This window comes from Vanellus vanellus (assembly GCF_965231255.1).
Source record: "Vanellus vanellus genome assembly, chromosome: 3".
NCBI classification, from domain to species: domain Eukaryota; kingdom Metazoa; phylum Chordata; class Aves; order Charadriiformes; family Charadriidae; genus Vanellus; species Vanellus vanellus.
In genome coordinates, this window is record NC_138907.1 from 35,049,971 (window position 1) to 35,071,583 (window position 21,613).

General features: G+C 35.6%; 1 protein-coding gene across 1 annotated transcript in view; it reads right to left on the reverse strand.

Moving 5' to 3' along the window:
• Positions 1 to 21,613, reverse strand: part of DNAH8 (dynein axonemal heavy chain 8) — a gene marked incomplete at its 3' end in the record, with an annotated part of 150,799 nt that overhangs the window by 111,951 nt on the left and 17,235 nt on the right. The window contains exons 14-25 of the mRNA XM_082480246.1: positions 21,135 to 21,234; positions 18,047 to 18,166; positions 15,630 to 15,765; positions 14,468 to 14,655; positions 13,458 to 13,538; positions 11,196 to 11,312; positions 8,616 to 8,735; positions 7,681 to 7,822; positions 6,457 to 6,572; positions 5,441 to 5,547; positions 3,916 to 4,018; positions 1,166 to 1,361 (exon numbers count right to left, since the gene is read on the reverse strand). Of these exons, the coding sequence (XP_082336372.1) occupies positions 1,166 to 1,361; positions 3,916 to 4,018; positions 5,441 to 5,547; positions 6,457 to 6,572; positions 7,681 to 7,822; positions 8,616 to 8,735; positions 11,196 to 11,312; positions 13,458 to 13,538; positions 14,468 to 14,655; positions 15,630 to 15,765; positions 18,047 to 18,166; positions 21,135 to 21,234 (1,526 nt within the window). The remainder of the gene's footprint in view (positions 1 to 1,165; positions 1,362 to 3,915; positions 4,019 to 5,440; positions 5,548 to 6,456; positions 6,573 to 7,680; positions 7,823 to 8,615; positions 8,736 to 11,195; positions 11,313 to 13,457; positions 13,539 to 14,467; positions 14,656 to 15,629; positions 15,766 to 18,046; positions 18,167 to 21,134; positions 21,235 to 21,613) is intronic.

The following is a 21,613-nucleotide window of genomic DNA, read 5'->3' on the forward strand; positions in this document are numbered from 1 at the left end:
AAGCAGGGTCAATATAGACACTGATATCCCTGAGATCTAACGAGCCCCTTCAGTCATAACAATGCCTGAGCATTTTGAAGCAGATTTAAGAGAATGAAGAAGAAAAATCCACTCTTCCCTCAACACGTTGTTTCATGGGGGTGGATTTAATGCAACTACAAGTTCTCTTTTAGTCTGAAGACCTTTTCATGGATCTGGTCACTGGAAAAAAAGTCTCAGATTGATCCATCCTTCCCATTGTGCTCCATAGATCTCACTGGCCAAACATTAACATATGCCCCCAGGTGTTGCTGATGAGTAGTTTAAAGGTGATGAAAATGGTTACTTGTTGATGTTTTATTTTGACACAGCAGAGGAAAAGGCTATGACTGTCTGATGAGAATAGATTCCTGCCATCCTGCTTGAAGCCCATTAAAGAGGTTAAAATCATACAAAGCACATCAGTAGAAGAATGAAGCCCCACCCCAGGACTATGAAAAAGAAAAACTTTCCAAGATGTTAAAGACTCTCCAAAGGAATCACAACAAAGATACAACTGTATTGCAAATCACTGGCTCAGCCAAGCAGCTAAGAGAATTGATGGTAAAAATATATTTTGGCTTTTGTAGATGCTTGCAAAGCACACGGTGAGATGCTTAGAAATAACATTAAGGAAAAAAGTATCTGACTCAAATGGATGCAGGTCTACCTACATTCTGAATATTCACATGAAATGTTTTATAATCCAGCCTAGGAATATAGCAAGCAATTAAAATCTTTACTGAAATCTAATTATTAAACTAATTCTTGGTTTATCTTAATATTCCAAGGAATCATTGGTTTTGGTTTCAACTATATCATTATGGCTACATTCCACAGTAAGTAGGTAGGTAGAAAGATAAATTAACAAGCTTACTTTGCCTCAAATTAAACAGGTGATTCAGAATCTAGCAATTTTTCTATGATTTTTTTCCTTATTATTTCTCAGAGTTAATATGTAAGCCTTAAAATCTATTTCTGAAAAATACAGATAATGAAATAAAAATAAATGCAACAATTAATTCAAGATAATCCACAGATGGCCTCTTTTAAGAGAAGTGACCTTATTCACAAATATTTATATATAGCATTTTTATCTAAGTAAAAAGTTGTGGTAGGTAAAAAAAAAAAAAACAAAATCACTTACTTTCCCCTTTTTTGGCTATTTTTCCTGGTGATCCAAAGCCTGCTGAAGATACTTGCTGTGTGCCCGATTCTGCTTTTAAACTAGATTTTTGCAAATGTCTCTGTCCCCACTGAGCAACTCCACGACTTACTTCCAGTACTAGCTGAATCATGCGATTGATGGCTTGCTGTATATCATCTAAACTGGGAACCATTACCTATTTAAAAAAGTTTAAATATTGTTGAAGTAAATGCAACTGGTTGTCATTTTCTAAGACCTCAGTTTTACTCCACTCATAGTGAATTGTGGAACTTGCCCCTGAAGAAAAGCTGGAAAATGTAACTTTAACAGTTTGTCTGGTTCAGAATTGTCTCTAAAAAATTAAACATACTGTACTGACCTACTATCTATTTGTACAGTCATAGTTTGGGTAAAATGACAAGAAAGTGTATAAGTTGATTTTTTGGTTTTTTTTTTTAACGATTCCTACAACGTTTTAACCAGCAATTCTATAAACATTTTTATAGTGTGTGGGAATACGTTACAAGCCTTATGTTTCCTGCATTCTAGAATCATAAAGCATTAAAAATTGTGGGCCAAGATTCTCCTCTCTGTTGCTCTTACCCACTGGATCCTAAATTCTGTGAGTGAGAATTGTAAGAGGGATGGTCATAAAAATACATATGGACAGCTCATTTTAAAGATTTACAGCTATATAACCTCTCCTTCCAAGTGCTTATCTATACATATATTCATACCCTGGGTAATTTCAGGTAAACAAAATCACCTGGATCAAAGTCTCAAAGGTCATAATTGAATAAACACTGAATGCTTCTTTTTTCCCCAAAGGTAGCATTACCCCAAAAACATTTGCAAGACCACAGTTTTTAGTAAATTAATGGAACTCTATTCAGTAGCCCTGAAGATCTCAATTTGTATGTTTGGCAAGGTTTTTGTATCATAATCTTGAGAGCAATCTAATACCCAAGCCAGAAGAGGAAGAGAACTCATATTAAACTACCAGAATACATGATAAAAAGAACTGGAAGGAAAACAAGGATTCTTGATCTGAATCAAGAACAACTAGCAAACATGATAGGGTCAAAACACAGGCTCTGGTCTGCCATCAGCCACACCGTATAAATGCTAGTATGCTCCCTTAGCATAGTTTGGGATTATGCAAAAAAGCACTCTCCCAGAAAAAATTCAGGCACAGTTTGGCACATAAAACATGACAGAACACACAGTTTGAACGCAAACTCCTTCATTCAGGAAGAAAAGCCTTTACTACTGTGGATACACACCATTTCACATCAGCTTACTTTGAGGTCAAAGAATAGCCTCTACCTGTTTTATTTAGTAGTACACAAACAGCCATAAAGTCCTGAATCCCAAACTTGCATTGGCAACAGTAATCCTAATTGTGACTTTGTCCTGTCCTTGTTTGAAAATAATTCTATGTAGGATAAGGTGGAATAAAGGCATACATCAGTTTCTTCAAAATACTGAGCAGGAGAAAGAACCTACCTGAAAGTGATCCAGGAAAGAATAGAAAAAACAGCATTTCTTGTTAAACTTCAGAAGAAAGATCACTCTTATGATATGTTTAATCCTAAAATATAGTCCTTAGAACATCATCTTATAGCTTTAATGTGCAAGCCATTACTTTGAAATTATGAAATAATGCACAGGAGTATTCAGAACTGGGATATAAACTGCTTAAAAGCGACTCTGATGTTTTATAAATCAATTTCACAGATTGAGCAGTTGCATGCACAAAAGAAACAATCTTGCAAAATCCTATTAGCATTAGCAAAGTAGTATTTTACCCAGCATTACTTATTACTGCCTTGGATCAGCCAAGCATTTCAGAGGACTAGAAAGATAGATGCACTGCCCTTTGCAGTGGGTGGAGCTTGGGGCTTTATGCTTATATAAATATCAACAAGGTAAAAATTCAACACTTTAACAGACCTTATATATCATATGTACACACACAATATGTGAATGTACCACAGAATGTCAATATGAACACCGGTTCAATGTTAAAGGAATATTACCTTAGAACAGAACATTTCTTTGATTATAACTTCATGAATATAAAATATGAAACTTTAAATCTTTATAAGACAATTGGATAATATTAAAGTTACCTTCACATATATAAAATAAAATACCATACATATTGCTGACACAGAGTCATCTTATTCTACAAGAGGAAAACAAATGCATGCATTAGTTTTTTGCAATCAAGCTGCCTTTTTGTTTTCTGCACACAGAAATCCACAGCTCTTTTCTAGGTTTTGAATCTTCTCATATTTCTTCGGTGTTCCTCCTCTGGTCATCTTACTTCCTAATATGATGACTAAAGCCAAACTGAGCAAAGATAATGTTCAATATTTTTATTCAACACAGGATTTAAATCACACAAGGAACAAAACAGTTAAAATAAAAAACAAACATGAAAAATCTACTCCAGCAATGCAGCTGCTACATGTGAAGGAGAACAGTAATCATTCTGCAAAGAACACTGATGAACAGATTACAATATAATTGCTGAAACACACAAGAATAATAAAAGGCCAGGTTCTGCAAGTACTACTAAGACAGAAACCAGGAACACTGGGACTGTGAGCACATCTCATCAGTGCTCTCAGTCCACTGCATGGATGCCGATTCAGTAGAAGTGCGCCCACATCCAGCAGTTGGGCAAATGCAGAAATAACTATAAGACAGTGTATTTTACTTTACCTACATGACACACAACTTACCACATTGGGAATAGAGAGATGTACTTCCGCTTTTAGAAAAGCAGCAACCTCTTCAGGTTTGTTTGGACGAACAGAAAACTGTGTTCTCCCAAATGCAGTTTTGCTGAAAATAATTTTGAAACATGTAATAAATACTTCACCATGAAACCCCCTCAAATTATCTTAGAAATAGAATTTTGAGCTACTTTTTATGGGCAAACCCTCATGGAGAGGTTTTTTTTTTTTCCACATGTTCACATTAAGTTATGAACTACTTGACAAAACTTACAGAAGCTTCTTGTTTAAAGGGTAAAGATAATAGGCAGAGCTCCATCATTCAGACAAATGTTACCTTGGATCCAGACACTGCTTTCAGAATTTTTTATTCAGAATATTTTCTGATTCTGGATTTTAATATTGATTTAAGAATGATGGAACTCAGCCAGTGCTTTGAATAGAGCATAAGAAGGTTTTACTAACCATTTTATGCAACAACTTATCAAGAGTAAAAGTTGCCTCATTACATTTTAGATAAATGTTCAACAGAACAGAAAAAAAATGTTTCAAAGATGACAAATGAACATGATAAATACATGACCTGAACCCACTCAAAACTAAAAATGACAAACAAAGTACAATGCTATGACATGACATGGTGACCAAAAAAGGGAGGATTCAACAATATGATACCATAGACAAATATAAAGGACACACTCAAATAATATTGACTTCACTGAGATCAGGATTTCAATACACTTTCTATGTAAGATGTCCTCAGAAAAAGAAAAAAGCAACTCAAGCTTCAACCTGCATTAATGACAAAACAACATCAACTGCACCTGCTTAAAATAAATTCTCTTAATAGAATTCTGAGTAGGCTTTTCAATATACAATATATTACACTGAAGCAATTCTGTCTTCAAAGGGTATGCCTGTTTGAGCAGAGAAGAATCTACAGAAATCATACTGAATATAGGAAAATGATAAAATCATATGGATCTTGCCATTATCATATAGAATTCATAAAGAGTGCATGGATGATCTTTAACCCATGGGAAACAACTCTGAGTGCACTGCCATGCTTGCAGAAATGATCTGAAATGAGATGAATTTATGCCATATATGACCTAGAATGGTCATTTAAGTTCTAGTCATTTGTGTTGGACAATAAATTGTACTAAAAGCATCTTGAAAGCAATACCAAGGGAAACATATGGGAATCAAAATGGAAGGGCACAGGCAGAAGGGAAACAATAGTAGAAAGAAACTTTGTTTTCCGCACAAAACGAAGTGCATAGACTATAACTAACAACATAAAGAACTAAAGTGTAAAAGAAAAGCGTGGGCCCAAAGCATCATTGCAACAAAAAGGGAACTCTCTCCAGGTTTTGATTAAGCTAAAAGGGCCAAGAGGTTGGAACCATTTGACTAATGATACATGTGCGTGTATGATTACACGTGTGAATGTATATTTGTATTATTATGTTAACACAGAAATAACTTTGTTCTGGTAATGCTAGTGAGGAAACTTTCATTTCCAACTTACTTAGTAACAAATATTCTTTTTTTCAGACTATCCAATGACAGTCGGGTGGCTTTCTGGAGGCTCTCTAGCAGCTGGTGACTGAAATAGGCAACTATCTCTTTACTTTTCTGTAATAAATAAAATGTACATTATTTTAGTATTGTATTCAAACAGGAACCTGGATATTATTTCAAAAGGTTTTAAGTCAAATATATTAGTTCTTGTCTGAAGGAATTTATGTTGTAAGCTACATGAGAAACACAAGGGTAGAAGCTGGAAGAAGCTTATAAGTAAGTAAATAAGTAAAAGCTGCATGAAAAAGAACACAGAGCATCTGAGGAAACTCAGTTTTCTTATTCAGAGACAGAATACTGAGATCTGGCTGAAGTCTTATAATCCTTCAGAAAAGCATCTCTCCATATTAAAACAACATCACCATGAATTATCCAAGAATATTGGTGCATATGTACCCTTTTCAAATATGAGACAACCACAGTAAAATCTGACTGTACTGGATTAAAAAGAACATGAAAATAAAGGAACATGTAATGATCACAGGATGCAGCCTTGCAACATTACTGCATTTGTGCTTGCAAGTTTGTAAGTCTTTTTTCTCTACTTCCGCTTCCCTTCTCTGCTGATTGTTAAGAGACTGTATTCTTCAAGGAAAAAGTACAAAGGTGATCTTTCTTCGTGAAGTTGGAAGAGAAGGATTGAAAACATGAATGTTTCTGCCCACCCAAGAAGGAAAGCCTGTGTTATGGCTTAGGCAAAATATTCTTTCCAAACTTTTACACTTACTACTCACATACCGAGAATTTGTTTAACAAATGTTATAATTGGAATAACACGGAATGTACTTTTGAAAGCCAAAATCCATCCTAATCTCACTTGGTAGGGAAGCTATTTCGTCCTTTTTACACTGACACTCTCTATGTGGTGTCTTTCTGTAACATGGCTATCCAGCTACCAAAACTCAAGATACTGTTTACTAATTTGATCAGTCTAAAAAAAAATCCCTTTTTATCACAAAATACCTTTTTAAACTCATCTTCTTTATCATTGCCCTTGCTATTATCACCACGAAGAGCTGCAGAAGTATTCTTTTCTCGCTTCCCTTCATTATTTCCAAAAGCTATATGTTTTTCTTTTACTGCAAATTAAAAAAAAAAAAACAAATGTATTTTTTATTAACTGAACGTGTGTTCTGCTTTGAACCATGCTGTCACACCTCTTTACAGGTGAAACGATACTGCTTTTTATTTTAGTAGTACCTGGATCAGCTAATTGGTTTTATTTCACACCATTTTTTTCACCCCAGGAATCTGGTTAAGAGCCCAGCCTCTAAACCTCAGCCTAACAAACTCCATGCACTACAAATGTGTTGTTAAAGACAAGTAGGCATACATGGATATATCAGCTGGAAATGGCCAAAAAAAATAAAAAAACCCACACAATATAAGCAATTTAACAAAATACAGACAATTACCTTTTCATCAGGTTTTTCTGGTTGCATCGTATTGAACTACCTGGAGTATTGACCCTGACTATGCTTCTATCTATACCTGGAGGAAACTGAACCCAGAGCGAAAAAATCCTGTGTAAATAAATGAGCTCCACTACTGATTAAGCTTCAAAATACGTTTTTCTTTAAAACATAATATTTTTCTCCAACTATAAACTCTTTCTCCTATAATGGTACAGGACCTCCTAAAATATTTGTAACACACCCCAGGGCAGTGGGAAGCAGCCATATTGATCAGCTGTGAGCCTTGTATGCTAGCAGTTGACAGTCAATTGACTGTACTAATTTAAACTGACCAGCCACTAAAGCACAGGTGTTTGAGATACAATTCTACTGTGGCAGAAAAGTCATAGGGACAGTACCAAATACTTAACATAGCTGAGAAGAGAGGAACGCTGCATTTCACTTATGGAGAGGAAAAAAAAGAAAAAAGTTATGAGTGACTAAGAGAAATGGAACCATAATGTTAGTCCTCTAGAGCAAATACCTTGGTAATCTAAACAGAAGGACAGAGTTTAATCCTAGGAACTCCACCAATACTGAATTACCTCTGTATTTCATAGGCTAGTGGTTTAGTTTAACAACAGTAAATGAAGGCAGAACTGTGACACATGAAATTGTAGTGGGAGGGAGAAGTCTGAAGAAAATTAGCTAAAACAACTCAATTTTGATACATACTAGCTAGATCTACAGCACTAAAGACATAAATTTTATTTAAATAATCAATATTATCTACCTGGTAATACATGTTTTTCTGAGGTTTTCTTAGAATCTTTAATTTCGTAATTCTTTTCAAATACAGATATCAGTTCTTGAACAGCATCTTCAATGTGCATGCTTTTGTGGTTCAATAACTCAGCACATTCTTTAGTATAAGTCTGTTAAACAAAAACATCAATGAGTTATCTTAGTATCACTGATTATCTTATTACAGTTCCTCTTCATGGAGAGCCAAAACATTTCCCTGAATATTGTATTCTTCAGAATGAGACTATTTCAATGAAACAGCAATATTTTTAAAAGAAAACTGAGAAACCAAACTAAAAATCTTTATTCAAAATTATAAAAATCTTCTGTTATATTATCACTACATTTTTAATGTGTTTGGTTTTTTTTTTATTTCCATTTTTGAGATGCAATGGTATTTTTAAGGGCCAGAAGAAAATTCTGCATATTGAAGGGAGGTCACAGTCTGAATCTGAAATCACCCAAATCCTCTTTCAACTGTGATTAACAATTTTATTTACTTGCACTAACTTATTAACTAAATACATTTTTAGCCCCATTTGGAATCAAGAAAACTTCCAAATTCTCAGATATACTTGTTGGAAAGTATTTTTTGTCTTGTCCTTTAAAAACACAGTTTAGAAAAAAATAGGAAAAAAAAAAAAAGGCTGCACATGTCCAAGTATCTTCATACAAAAAACCCCTCATCTAATTGTGAAGCAAACAAATAAAAATTATCTATGCAACACTGCAGCTTAAATATCTCAAATACTTAAGAACCGATTTATCTTCATATAACATGTTTTAACCAAAATATTTTAATTTAAAAAAAGTTCTATATTTCTACATTGAGAAGAATTCTTTTTTAGTATTATATTCATTTAATAAGACATTGTTTCTACTATGCTCAATAATTCAAGTTCAAAGATGTAAAGTGGTACACACCTCATTGCAGGTCAACATACTCTCTACTTTGATAGGATCATCTACTGGTAAGACAATTAAAAGAGTATTTGATATTTCTTTTAATATCAAATCAATCCGCACCTCACTTAAATCATTAACCTAAAAAGAGAAAATTGTATTAATACCATACAATTATCCTTCAAAAATAGTGTATTCTATTTTAGAGAGTTCTAACAGGTATACAATGTTTTGCAGAAAAATAAAAATTCTATCTCTTTACCCAGTGAGAATGCAAGAACCTTACATAGTAGAAAATCCTCTAAGAAAGGGAATCATAACAAAAAAAAACAACCCTGGAGTAAAAGAACCAACACAAAAGACCTCAACATGAAAGCAGAGAAAAAGAAAGCACAGGAATGCCCCGTGAGTTACGGTAACTTTGGAGATATTTACAATGGCTAAATATAGTCTGCTTTTACTGTGAATTATCCTCTTTCTCTATTATCTATAGAGGGAATTTAGAGAGACAAGGACCCTACAAAAAATTTAGCCTTTGTTAACGTGTCCTATTGCAGACAATCTGGATATGAACAATGAAAGAATAGATGTAAGTCTAGATATTATACTGTTACTATTGCCACAGAAAACAAGAACTTGATTGCTAAAATTGTATGTATTTAAGTCCTGCACAGTGCAATAACACAATTCTAAGCAGATTAGCAGTGTGCACAATTTCATTTCAGGCAGTCCTTCAAAAAGAAAATCTTGTAATTCTCAAGTATCTGCAGGTTCCATGTTGGGAACTGAGACATATGAATCCTTGAGAAAGTGAAATCTAGAGCAATTTGGTGTTCCTACCTACTTCTTCACAGATTTCTGGTTATCAGCACCATATTTTTAAATTCATTGTATAAGTAAAATGAATTCACAGACACTCTGAGACAAGACTACTACTGCACCATAACACCAATGATCTAATTTTTGAATGACCTCCTCTTGACAGCTCTTTCAGCTGATCAGCCTTGGAGATTAGATGAATGAGTGACAATGGAAATAATTCTCTCCTATTCCCCAAGAACTTCATCAGAAAGTGGTCCCAAGACTAAGCTTCTTTAAACTTGTTTTTCTTCTGTCCTGAAAGTTTAGGAATTGATGGAACAGAAGAGAACCCTTGCTCCATGATATTATCCATGCTCCTGAAGAATCCCTGCTGTTGTAACAGCAGTTTTCGGCAGACAGGCAGTAATCGTAAGTCAGACCCCAGATCATTCCAGTTATGCAGGATGCACTGCTGCTAGACTAACTAAAACAGAATAACAAAACAAGCTATGTTAATGTAAGATTATTAGATTCTTGTTCATGATCTTATTGGCCACAAGTCTAGTTACAAGAAAAAGGGGGGCCTGCTGTAACTTGCTTGATGGGTTAGTCTTCAGTCCTTCTCCTTCTTATACTCAACATAGCTTTTTACTGGGTTTTTGATTCTAAATTACAGCATTATTAGCATTCAGTCAACTACAGTTAAGTGGCTTTGTTTTGTCAGAATCCAAATAAAACTGACTTCTGTCCAATTTTTAATTATTTACCTGAGATATTCTGGACCTGTGATATCCCATCTTGTTTGTCACAATACATGTCACATGCTTCTGTTTTACATCACTTTTTCCCTATTTGTTTACAATATCCTATTCACAGTAATCAAGGGTCTAACCAAGTTTATCTTTTTGTATGAATACAGGAGGGGTAAGAAAGACAGAAATGTACACAACCTATATACTTAAGGAAAACAGTGTATCTACAAAAGACATTGTTATTATAGTCAGGCTCAGAGAACTGTTAATTTCTTACATAGCCACTCCGTTTTTCAGCTTTGGGTTTCAGTGGCAGAGCACTTGATCATAATTATGTTTTTCTGCCATACAGAAAAAGAAGTGGATATACCTACCAGTGACTAACAATCTCCTACCACAAGAGAAACAATTTATGTTATTTGCAGGAGAGATCATAGTCATACAGTTCAACCACCAAGCCAGAAGGATGATCTGACTATCAAGGTAAAGTCTTGAGAAGAAAAGGAACCAATACAGGTCCTAAAGCACATTAATGGAGTCAAAAGAATTCAGAAATTATGTGGCAAACACTAAGAAAGGAAAAAAGCACAGATTCAGTCAGCATGCAGAGAACTGTGAGGGAATGCTCCCCTTCACTGGTTTATGGGCATGCCTGCTGTGAATACAGTTAGTACTAAAAAATTCTCCACTGCACAGTGTTTAAATGGAGGTATCTTGTGTGCAGCTGCACTTGTGGACAAGCACTCAAAGAGAAGCATAGGCTGACTCTGAAAATCAGAGCTGTAGTCACAGAATCTGAAGACAACAAGTGGAGATATATCATACTGCAAGAACAGAAGCAAAGATCAAACATTTCAGGGTAATAATGGGAGAGAATCATTGAGTATATCATTCTTCAAAAAAAAAGAATATACTTTAAAAAGCAAACAAAATTTCTGTGTATTTCAAGTGGTACAAAACTACATACAAATTTCCAGTATGAAGAGCAGTGTACTGGAAATAATTTCTCTGAACTGTCATTTCATTTATAGAGTGATCAAGTGTATACCTTTTTCAAGAACTGTTTATACATATACAGAACTTGATCAGCTTCTTGAAAGAAACTTTCCAGTGTCACAGATGACCAAGTCAACATGGTAAGTCCTTGCCTCAACACAGCTTCCATCTAAGCACAAAAATATAATGTCATAGATTAAAAAAAAAAACAAAAAAAAAACCACCAAAGCCAATTTAAAACAAATACCATTGTTATTAGAATCACTAATGTCACTGAAGAAAGAGTTGTGTCTAAGTTTTGCAAGAAAGGTTACAAGTTTTCAAGGAAAACATCAAAGAAAGCTATGTAATATTGGGGAAGTGGAGGATACTGCCTACTACAGCCTCTGTCTACAACTGTCAAATGGACATGCTCAGCAAAGATCTTCCCCTTCCTGTTCTCCTGGATAGTGTCTTATAGTGGTTTCCACTACTTCATAAAATTAAAATCAAGCCCAGAATTGATCTTACAATTTGTCCTTTAATATATATCTTGACCACTCTCAACAGCATAATTACTTGCCTTTCAACTTCATGTATCTATCTAATGACATTTTTCATTCATCACTTTTTGTGACACTGATCCTCTCCAAATTTTGTTATAGCCTCTATACTATTTTTAAAAATCCTCTCTTCCCTACTGTTTCCTTTACTGAATTCTTGGTTCTCTATGGTCTGTTTCTTCTGGATTTGTCATCAAGATGCTCAGCGTGTAGCTGAAATCAGTTTATGTCCCTGTTATTGTATGACTTACAACAAGGTACTTCCTTCAAAGGTGTACCTTCAAAGGTGATGTGACTCTGAGGAAAAGGAAGTCTTATGCTACCACCAGGCTATGAAAATAAACCTTTCCAGACCCTCCTATAGAGCTCCCCTGAAATTTTTGCCTAGCACCCCAAAACTTCTCACTGATTTCCCCGTATACAGCCACCACAATTTTAAATTTTGCCACCCCCATCATCCTTGAAGTGACAGAAATTTAATTTTGCTTAATTTCTGAGAAACTTTGAACTGATTCCACTCATATTTAATTTTAAATAGCCACCTATCATATCTGCTCTTTCATCTCGACATTTACCAAGTCACTGCCTGGACTTCACCGACTCTCTTCATCCTAAACACTTCTGTTTGCTATGTCTGTATCACAGCTAAAACAATGAATTCAGCTCAAATAAGAACAGATCTATTTGCAAATATGGCCATTACTATCACCTTAATATATATGTTTTTGGGGAATATATTTAAGTCCACAATGCTGGGATGGTACTGTTACTGGTAACCAACATAGCCAATCTAGAAACAGTTTAAGGCTCTACATGAGTTGTTGTCAAATTATGGAACCCATATAGACATAGATCAGATTTGCTCATTGAATCTGTGGATTTGTGGTTCCCTCTCTTCTTCCTATACACTGAAGACTTCTATCCCTTTCTTCAAAAACCATTTTCATCTTCTGTTTTTTATATAATACTCATCTTTCTCTTTTGCCAGTTGTTTCCTCTATAATACAGGGGTGTATGATTCCCTCTAATATATAATCATGTTTACAGTAGTATCACTAAAGTGAATCCTATCATCACTTTGTCTCTTTGTCTTTATTATTTAACTCTTAAGAGCAAAGACAAGTGTTTCTCTCACTTCAGCACATGCCAACTAGGTAGTTACACAAACTTACGCAAACTCTGCAACCTTACGATGTTATTATTTACAATCAAAAAAGGAAGAGTTACTTAGAACAACCACATACATACACTTGCAAGTGTCTGGCAAAACAAAATGGCCTGTAGGATAGACATTCTGCATCTCCAATAAAACTAAACCTTTACTGTAGTATATAACCTTTCTACATCACTGAAGAGACTGACCCAATTCACAAGGCTACTAATTCTCTCCAAGCAAAGACAAGGATCATGACATTTAGTATTTCAGCTAAAGGAAAAGCCCAACTTCCCATGAAAACCTCTAAAACTGAAATAAGTGATAATTTATTTCCATGACAAAGTGAGAGATTTGTGTAGATAAATAGACCCACAAAGTCCGTATACTTTGTTCTTCTGGGTTTACATCTCATAGGCACTAAGATTATTCTACTGTAACACACATTATTTGAGCACTGTATAATGGACACAAAGAGCAAATTTTTGGTCTTAAAGGTTTTAGTAAAATTCGTTAAGTTCACAACATGCAGATCCATCTAAATATTTTAAAAATAAACTATTATTAAGTTATTCTAACATCTTCTAAAGTATACTGAAGTGCATTTAGCAATACCAACCTTTTTCATTTTTGGTGCCATCAGATTTACAAAAATCATTGGTGTTTCTTGACACAAATCTTCATAACATTGGAGAAGACCCTGTTAATTATTAAAAGGGGAGTATGAAGAAGAATATTTTTATTGTTTTCTTTGCTTCAGTAAACAACCTGTTCTACAATCAAATCATCAGAAAAAAAAACACACATGAAAGCAGTACAAGACTACATTTGAAAACAAGTGTAGAATTTTATACAAACATTACATACCTATGTACATCATTTCTAGAATGTAATGAATCCATATCATGCTACACAAGGAAGAATGAAAGCACCCTTCGTGCAAAACATTCTTTATGCAAAAAGCCAAATATATTCTTCTAGAGCTAAAGACAGCTTGAGCTTTAGTGACCATAACTTGCCATACCCTCTTGAAACTGTGTATCATATGCTTTAGATAGAGTCACATATAAACTCAGTTTTAAAATACCCTAGTCTTATGCCTTACACACACACACACACACAGTCTTGCATGGTACACCTCATCCCCAAGATATAAGCTTCTCAAACTACTGCAACAATAGCAAATACTACAACAGGTATCAGAAATTTGACTTCTCTGGCAGGTAATCTGCAAAATTCTTGATGTTTTTGCGGTGTACTGTATCTTCTAATCCAGAAGAATTCCAATCTTTGCTTCTCAAAAACTCTGTAAAACTGTGTTTTACTGATTTTCAGAGTGAACACGTTTTGGATAGTTTTAATTATTTCATCACCAGAATATATTTAATATGCCACAGGGTATAAGAAATATATATATGCTTATATTTAAGTATATAGTAACCCACACAGCAGTTAGAAAAGGTTTTTCAAATTAGATCCTCTATGTCCACCTATGCATTCCATAAATTTACCTTAAACTACCTCGTACCCAGCTTTAATCTTTATTTAACCATAGGAAAATTCCTATGGTTCATCAGATTTTCTTTTTTTTTTTTTTTTAAGAGCAATCATGATAATTTTTAAGTTTACCTCTAAATGCAATTTGTTTGACTTCAGGTTATTTTCTAGTTTTACTATCTTTTTTGCTTGCTCCGGTACTTCCAGACCCAACTTCATCATACATTTGGTCTCTCGGACAATCTCTGGAATTTGGGGATCAAAATTAACCAGGAACTTCCCAGTTTTAGGATGACGCGCAAATATTGTGGCTTGTAAGGCTGTAAAGACATTTTTAATCAATTTCTAGGACAATCAATTGTTTCTTTTATATAAATTATTATGGAACACAGATTTCTAATATTACTATATAGTAATTAAATACATATGGTTACTTGTGAAATAGCTTCACGTTGTTTCCAGTCAAAGAAAATGTGCAATTGACTTTCACCATATTAGCTTTCTGCCATATATAACCTTTCTCCTCATAAGCTAAATGAGCATCAGATCCAGTCTTGTGCATACTTTTTCTTAGCTCAAGTTAAAAAAAATTATGAAATTCATTTTCTAAGGACCTGGAAACACAAAACTTTTATGAGATGCTCAGTATCTTACAGGAATTTGTTAACCCAGAGGATTAATGCTTACATAGCGATACTGCAAAAATCCAAAACAAAATAAAAGCCGAAACAGCAACACAAAAAATTCTGATGACTGTGTGATGACAAGATTTTATTCTTATAAATCTAGTCCTAGTTTTGATGCCCATAGAATATCTACAATTTAAATGAAAAATCTACTAAAACAAAATACATTTTAAACTTCAACTCTCATTTAATCTTAAAATGAGAAAGCTTGATTATCAAACATTTTTTTCTAGGCATAAAGTAATACTTGTCCTGGGAGGGACTGGGATAATACAACTCTATAAATTATTATAGTGGAAAGAAAAAAGGAAGAATTATTAATTGGTACACATAAATAATTTGAATACAAAAACTAACAACTGTGTGCCTTAAATTTGTTTCACTACTGTTTCCAGTCATGTGTCGAACAGTGTAACAAATCTGCAATCCTCTGCACCAAAATCAAGTTTCAAGGTCAGTAAGGGACAGAGATTTGTATTATTGGGCCTGCTTAGTGGACCATGATTAATTTGCATATTTAAGGGTAATTAAAAAATACCTGATTTGATTTGTTTAACTTAGTATTCAATAACTGTTAAAAAAAGCTAACTACATATTTAATCACTTACGATATTGTACTTGTGAAATCTCCTTCATCCATGCATTATGATAGACTACCTCGAATTCCACCAATACACAGGCAATTCTGTTGTATAATTGAACAACTGCTTTACCTTCTGGACTTGCCAAGATATTTGACTTTTTCTATTAAAACACAGTACATTCAAATCAAAAACACATCAAAAGAAAGCCATACTATTTGGGTTTTTCTCAATTTAAATATTGACTATACATCATATAAGTTAATATTACAAATTATACTTACAGAGTTCTTAAAAACTCTGTATCAAGTGTTTGTGATGCAAATTTACATGGTGATAAAGTCAGTAAAAACTTGTAAGTAATAAATACTAAATATTTAACACATGTAAGAACAATTACTTCATTATACCGTGATAAACACTTGTAATTCACAGTGAAATGGATGCTCTAGTTCTTAACTTGGCAGGAGACTCTAGATACTTTTTAGGAGAATCATTCAAACATTTCAAGAAATATTATTGCTATAACAGATCATAGTATAGCAAGATTCTGACTATTCCAACAAAGGAAGGAAATCGAATACCAAGAAATACCTACGGGCCGTAAATGTTAAAGCTTGTGTGGCTGGTACCAACCTGTGCGTTAAGAGGTATAGAAAATGTAGAATGAGAAGTTTTTCAGTAATGGAATTCCCTGTTTCCAGACTAGTTCAGAGATCATCTGCAGTGAAACTAGTGACCAGATTCTCAGGTAAAGTATTGCAGCTATTGTGTGGGTCCTTACAATAAACTTGCTTTTTCAGTAGTACCAAAACATAGACACCAGACAATTTCAGGATGTCAGACAGTCCATGTTTATGCCTTAAGCTATTCCTAGCAGCTTCTTGGTAAAGAGACATTATTCTCCATAGAGAACCCTATGGGGCTGGAGGAACAGAAGAGGTGGGTACTTGGTTAAAATACAGGACACGAATCTTATATATAAGCTCCAGTCTGCTCCATTACAAAAAGAAAAACACCACTGGCTGGAACAGTGGAATATTTCCTTGGGCAATACAAAGACAGACATATAAACAATTCAGTGCATATTTCAGGCTTAGAGTGCTAGTTCAGTGGCAGGTCAAATAAACAGGTTTTGTGGATTTTAGTAAGGCTTTTCATGCTGTCCCTTACAGCATCCTTCTGGACAAGTTATCCAACTAGGGAATGAGTGGGGTTATGGTGCACTGGGTGAAGAACTGGCTGAAGGGCAGAGCTCAAAGGGTTGTAGTGAATGTGACCAGTCACCATCTGTGTTACTCAAGGTTCAATTCTAGGTCCAGTTCTGTTCAATATATTTTTCAACAATCTAGGTGCAGGAGTTGAATGCACCTTAGTAAGTTTGATGATGATACCAAACTGGGAGGTGCTGTTGAATTCTTGAGGGACAAGAGGCCTTGCAGATGGATTTAGATAGATTGGAGCATTGGGGTATGATTAATGGGATGAATTTAACAAGTCGAAATGCTAGATTCTGAACCTAGGACAGAGTAATGCTGGGCACAAGTATAGATTGGGAGAGGAGTGGCTGGAGAGCAGCCCTGCAGAAAGGGATCTGGGGGTGCTGGTTGACAGCAGGCTCAACAGGAGTCAGCAGTGTGCCGTGGCAGCCAAGAGGGCAAACTGCATCATGGGGTGCACCAAACACAGCATAACTGGCCTGTCAAAAGAGAGGATTATCCTGCTGTATTCAGCATTGGTGTGGCCTCAATTTGAGTATTGTGTGCAGTTCTGGGCCCTGCAATTTTAGACAGATGTGTCCAGAGGAGGGCAACAAAGCTGGTGAATGGAAGGAATGTTCTATGAGGAGTGGCTAAGGACTTTGGGTTTTTCTAGTTTGGAGAAAAGGAGGCTGAGGGGTGACCTCATTGCCCTCCACAGCTTCCTGAGGAGGGCAAGCGGAGAGGGAGGTGCTGAGCTCTTCTCCCTGGTATCCAGTGACAGGACACATCAGAATGGTTCAAAGCTGCATCAGGGGAGGTTTAGACTGGACAATAGGAAGCATTTCTTTACTGAGAGGGCAGTCAAACACTGTAACTGGCTTCGTAGGGAGGTGGTCGATGCCCCAAGCCTATCAGTGTTTAACAGGCATTTGGACAATGCCCTTAACAACACATTTTAATTTTTGGTCAGCCCTGAATTGATCAGGGAGTTGGACCAGATGATTGTTGTAGGTCCCTTTCAACTGAAATAGTCTATTCTATTCTATTCTAACACTACATCTTGGATCTACAACAGTGATTACTGCAGAGCATATTTTTTTAACTAGATATTCACATACAAATAAACAGGTCACCTAGCATGAGAAGTGACATCATCATAGCCAGAAACATTATGGTCATTTTAATGAAGCAAGACAGTTCACTGTTACACAAAACACCCAATTTTTCCTCACATCAACTTACATGGAAATAGTTGATTGGTTCATTTATCCTTCTGAATAGCTGTCTCACCCACAGTATCTTCCCTGCAACTGGTGGCATGTTTCGAGCAAGAGGAGGATCATCTTTCTGAATTTGGTAAAGCTATGATAAGAACAATATTAGACACATAGATTAAAAAATATGTTTAAATGTTAACCTGTTTTTTTTCTCCAGTACCACAATTTCTTCCTCCTCCCAGATTAAATTTGTGTGGAGTCACACAACAGCTCACTGAGAGAAAAGTGTATTGCTTCCCCCACCTGCTACACTTCTGAGATATATACATTGATGCGACTGTCGGTATGTCTCCTGTCTTCATTATCTCATGCTGTTTCTTAGCTGTGCTTACTTATGACAAAGCCCCGAGTACACCAAAAGGCATTGCGAACCTAGGAGCTGAGCAGCCAGTATTCAAAGCCAAGCCTGACAGGTGCAGCTGTGTAACTTTGGAGCCACCTGCTGTGAAAGCAAGCTGTGTAACAAAGTGTTGTGAGAACCATTGTTGGGGCTTCTCCTTTGCTTGGGAACTGCCCAGAGGAAAGGCCTAAGCTATTATTAACTGAGAGGTTTTACCTGAATAGAAACATTAACGTTGTTCTTCGGACACTTACACCTGACTAATAGCTAACATTTCAGGAGATGGACTTCATGATTTTTGTAGGTCCCTTCCAACTCAGGATAATCTATGATTCTGTGATATGCTCTTTTATACTAAATTCTCATGAATACGCATGTAGAGACTCCTGGGTACACAGCCCATGCTTTTATCTCTGCCCAAATCAAGAAAAACAAAAAAGGTGCCCTACTCACTGAATGGCTGCATTGTAGTCAAGAAAAATTTGACCTAAAATTATTACATACCAAATTTGCATTGACAAATTATTCAAGCATTTTAGAACCAGTATTGCAGTGGGAACAACTTTTTATTAGAAATAACTTGATCGGCAAAGATAAAAAGCAATCCAATAATATCTAATAAATAGTTCAAACTAGCCAGTATATTATCATAGAATGGTTAGAGTTGGAAGGGACCATGAAGATCATCTAGTTCCAACTCCCCCTTGCCATGGGCAGGGACACCTCCCACTAGACCAGGTTGCTCAAAGCCCCATTCAGCCTGGCCTTGAGCACCTCCAGGGATGGGTTCTCAACAACTTCCCTGTTCCAGTGTCTCACCACAGTCAAGAATTTCTTCCTAATATTGAACCTAAATCTACCCTCTTTCAGTTTAAAACCTTCACCCCTTGTCCTATCGCTATACTCCCTGATAAAGAGTCCCTCACCATCTTTCCTGTAGGCCCCCTTTAGGTACTGGAAGGCTGCTATAAGGTCTCCCTGGAGCCTTCTCTTCTCCAGGATGAACAACCCCAACTCTTTCAGCCTGTCTTCATAGGAAAGGTGCTCCAGCCCTCTGATCATCTTCATGGCTCTCCTCTGGAGTTGCTCAGATAGGTCCATGTCCTTCTTATGTTGGGGGCCCCAGAGCTGGATGCAATACTCCAGGTGGGGTCTCACTAGAGGGGAGTAGAGGGGCAGAATCATCTCCGTTGACCTGCTGGCCACGCTTCTTTTGATGTAGCCCAGGATACAGTTGGCTTTCTGGGCTGTGAGCACACATTGCCAGCTCATGTTGAGCTTCTCATCCACCAACACCTCCAAGTCCTTCTCCTCAGGGCTGCTCTCCATCCATTCTCTGCCCAGTCTATGTTTGTGCTTAGGATTGCCCCAGCCTACATGCAGGACCTTGCACTTGGCCTTGTTGGACTTCATGACATATTCTTCAACATAAAAAGAATATATGTGTCCACCCAACTTCAAGCGTGCAAACTTATCCTTTGATAACACAACAGTTGTACTGCTTAAGCAAACACCACTCTTCACTTACTGTCATGTTTTCTTACCCCTATACTGTCTTCTGCACAGTCCCAATAAACAAAATTAAAAGTAGCTTCATGGTGAACTTAAGAGAGGAACTGACCTGGATGAAAGCCCCTCAGGAAATGTACCTATTTTTTTGGCTGGGAAAAAGCAGCCAGGGGTAACGTCAGCGATTTCTTAAGCAAGCAGTGCTGCTGAAAATACATTCATTAAATTTAGCCAGAAACTAGAGATCCAGGAAGTATTATATACAGTGAGTAGACAGGGAAAGGACACTGTAAAAAGTAGTTCAGAGCAGCAATGCTAGGCTACAGTTTTAAGTCATTGTTTGGAGGAATCATTTTCTTCTACTAAGTGCAGAGTTTGCAGATACTTGGCTCCTCACGTAAACATGTCGTTCATCTGACAAAATGAAAACATTTCTCAAAAAATATCTGCATCAGTCTGTTTTTCCAGATTCCCTTTATAGTCATTGAAGAAAAATGATCATTTCAAGGGAATTACTTAAATGTTCAAGTTAACACATGAAATAGATCAGATGAATTGACTCTAGAATACTCATTTCTTTCTTGAGTAGAAAGGGAGTACAGATGTCTAGTTCTGATCCAGATATTTATTTTGCAGACATACAAAGTCATGTTAGATTAATTCCTCTCTAAAAATTTAAAGTCAAGTGACATGAACAGTCCCCAGAAGTTAATTCTCATTTATGCTACAGTCATGGTACACTACACCAATCATGGAAAATTACTTTATAATGAACATAAATGCAACTTACCTACATTTTATATCTATTTTATACTATCACAGCATTAGATAATAGCCACGCATAAATGCAAATTAACTGTAGAGGTCTCATGTAGTAAAAAAAATTAAAGGCATATGCAAGTGATGTACACAGCCAGTAAAGAACATGCTTTTTTTTTTTTTTTCTATAATCAATGAAGGAATAACAGAAAATATTTGGTTTAAAAGGTAAAATTGCAATGACACATTTTCCTGCAAGTGCATGTGTATCATATTTGCCTACACACTCAGGTCTGTTTTCTTTAACAGGAAAATAGAAGTGTGATAAATTGGTCATTGACAATCAGTTAGTGAAATAGGCAGAATAAAGAAAAACTAGTCATATTAAAACATTTGCTCTTATTTTAACATGATGTTTACAATTTATTGCAAAGAAATGAAATACCTTTTTAGTAGCTTCAAGTTCTGCTACATAATGTTGAAGTATACAGCCAACTGTATGTACTATTTCTTCTTGAAGGCATGGCATTCTCAGATTTTGAAACCTGTATTAAAAATGAGTATCCAAAATGATATTTCTAAAACAAAAAATTTTTTTGGTATTTATTATTTTGGGGTACATTATACAAATGAAGGAAGCACAAAGCTAGGAAACACTTCTGGATCTGGGATTTTTTTTTTTTTTAGCAAGTTTAAACAACTTGAAAAGTTCTGCTCTGGTGGTTTTGTTTGTTGTTGTTGCTGTTGTAGGATTTTTTAGTTGGTTTTTTTTTTTTTTAGTATCCTCTAGTATATACAAAATAAACTGTAATGAAGTTAAGGAACAGGTGAATATATTGATTGACATAAGAAAGCTAAAATACATCTTTTATGATGATTACATGGTTCAGAACACCAATAATGAAAAATTCTTGATTAGGCCCT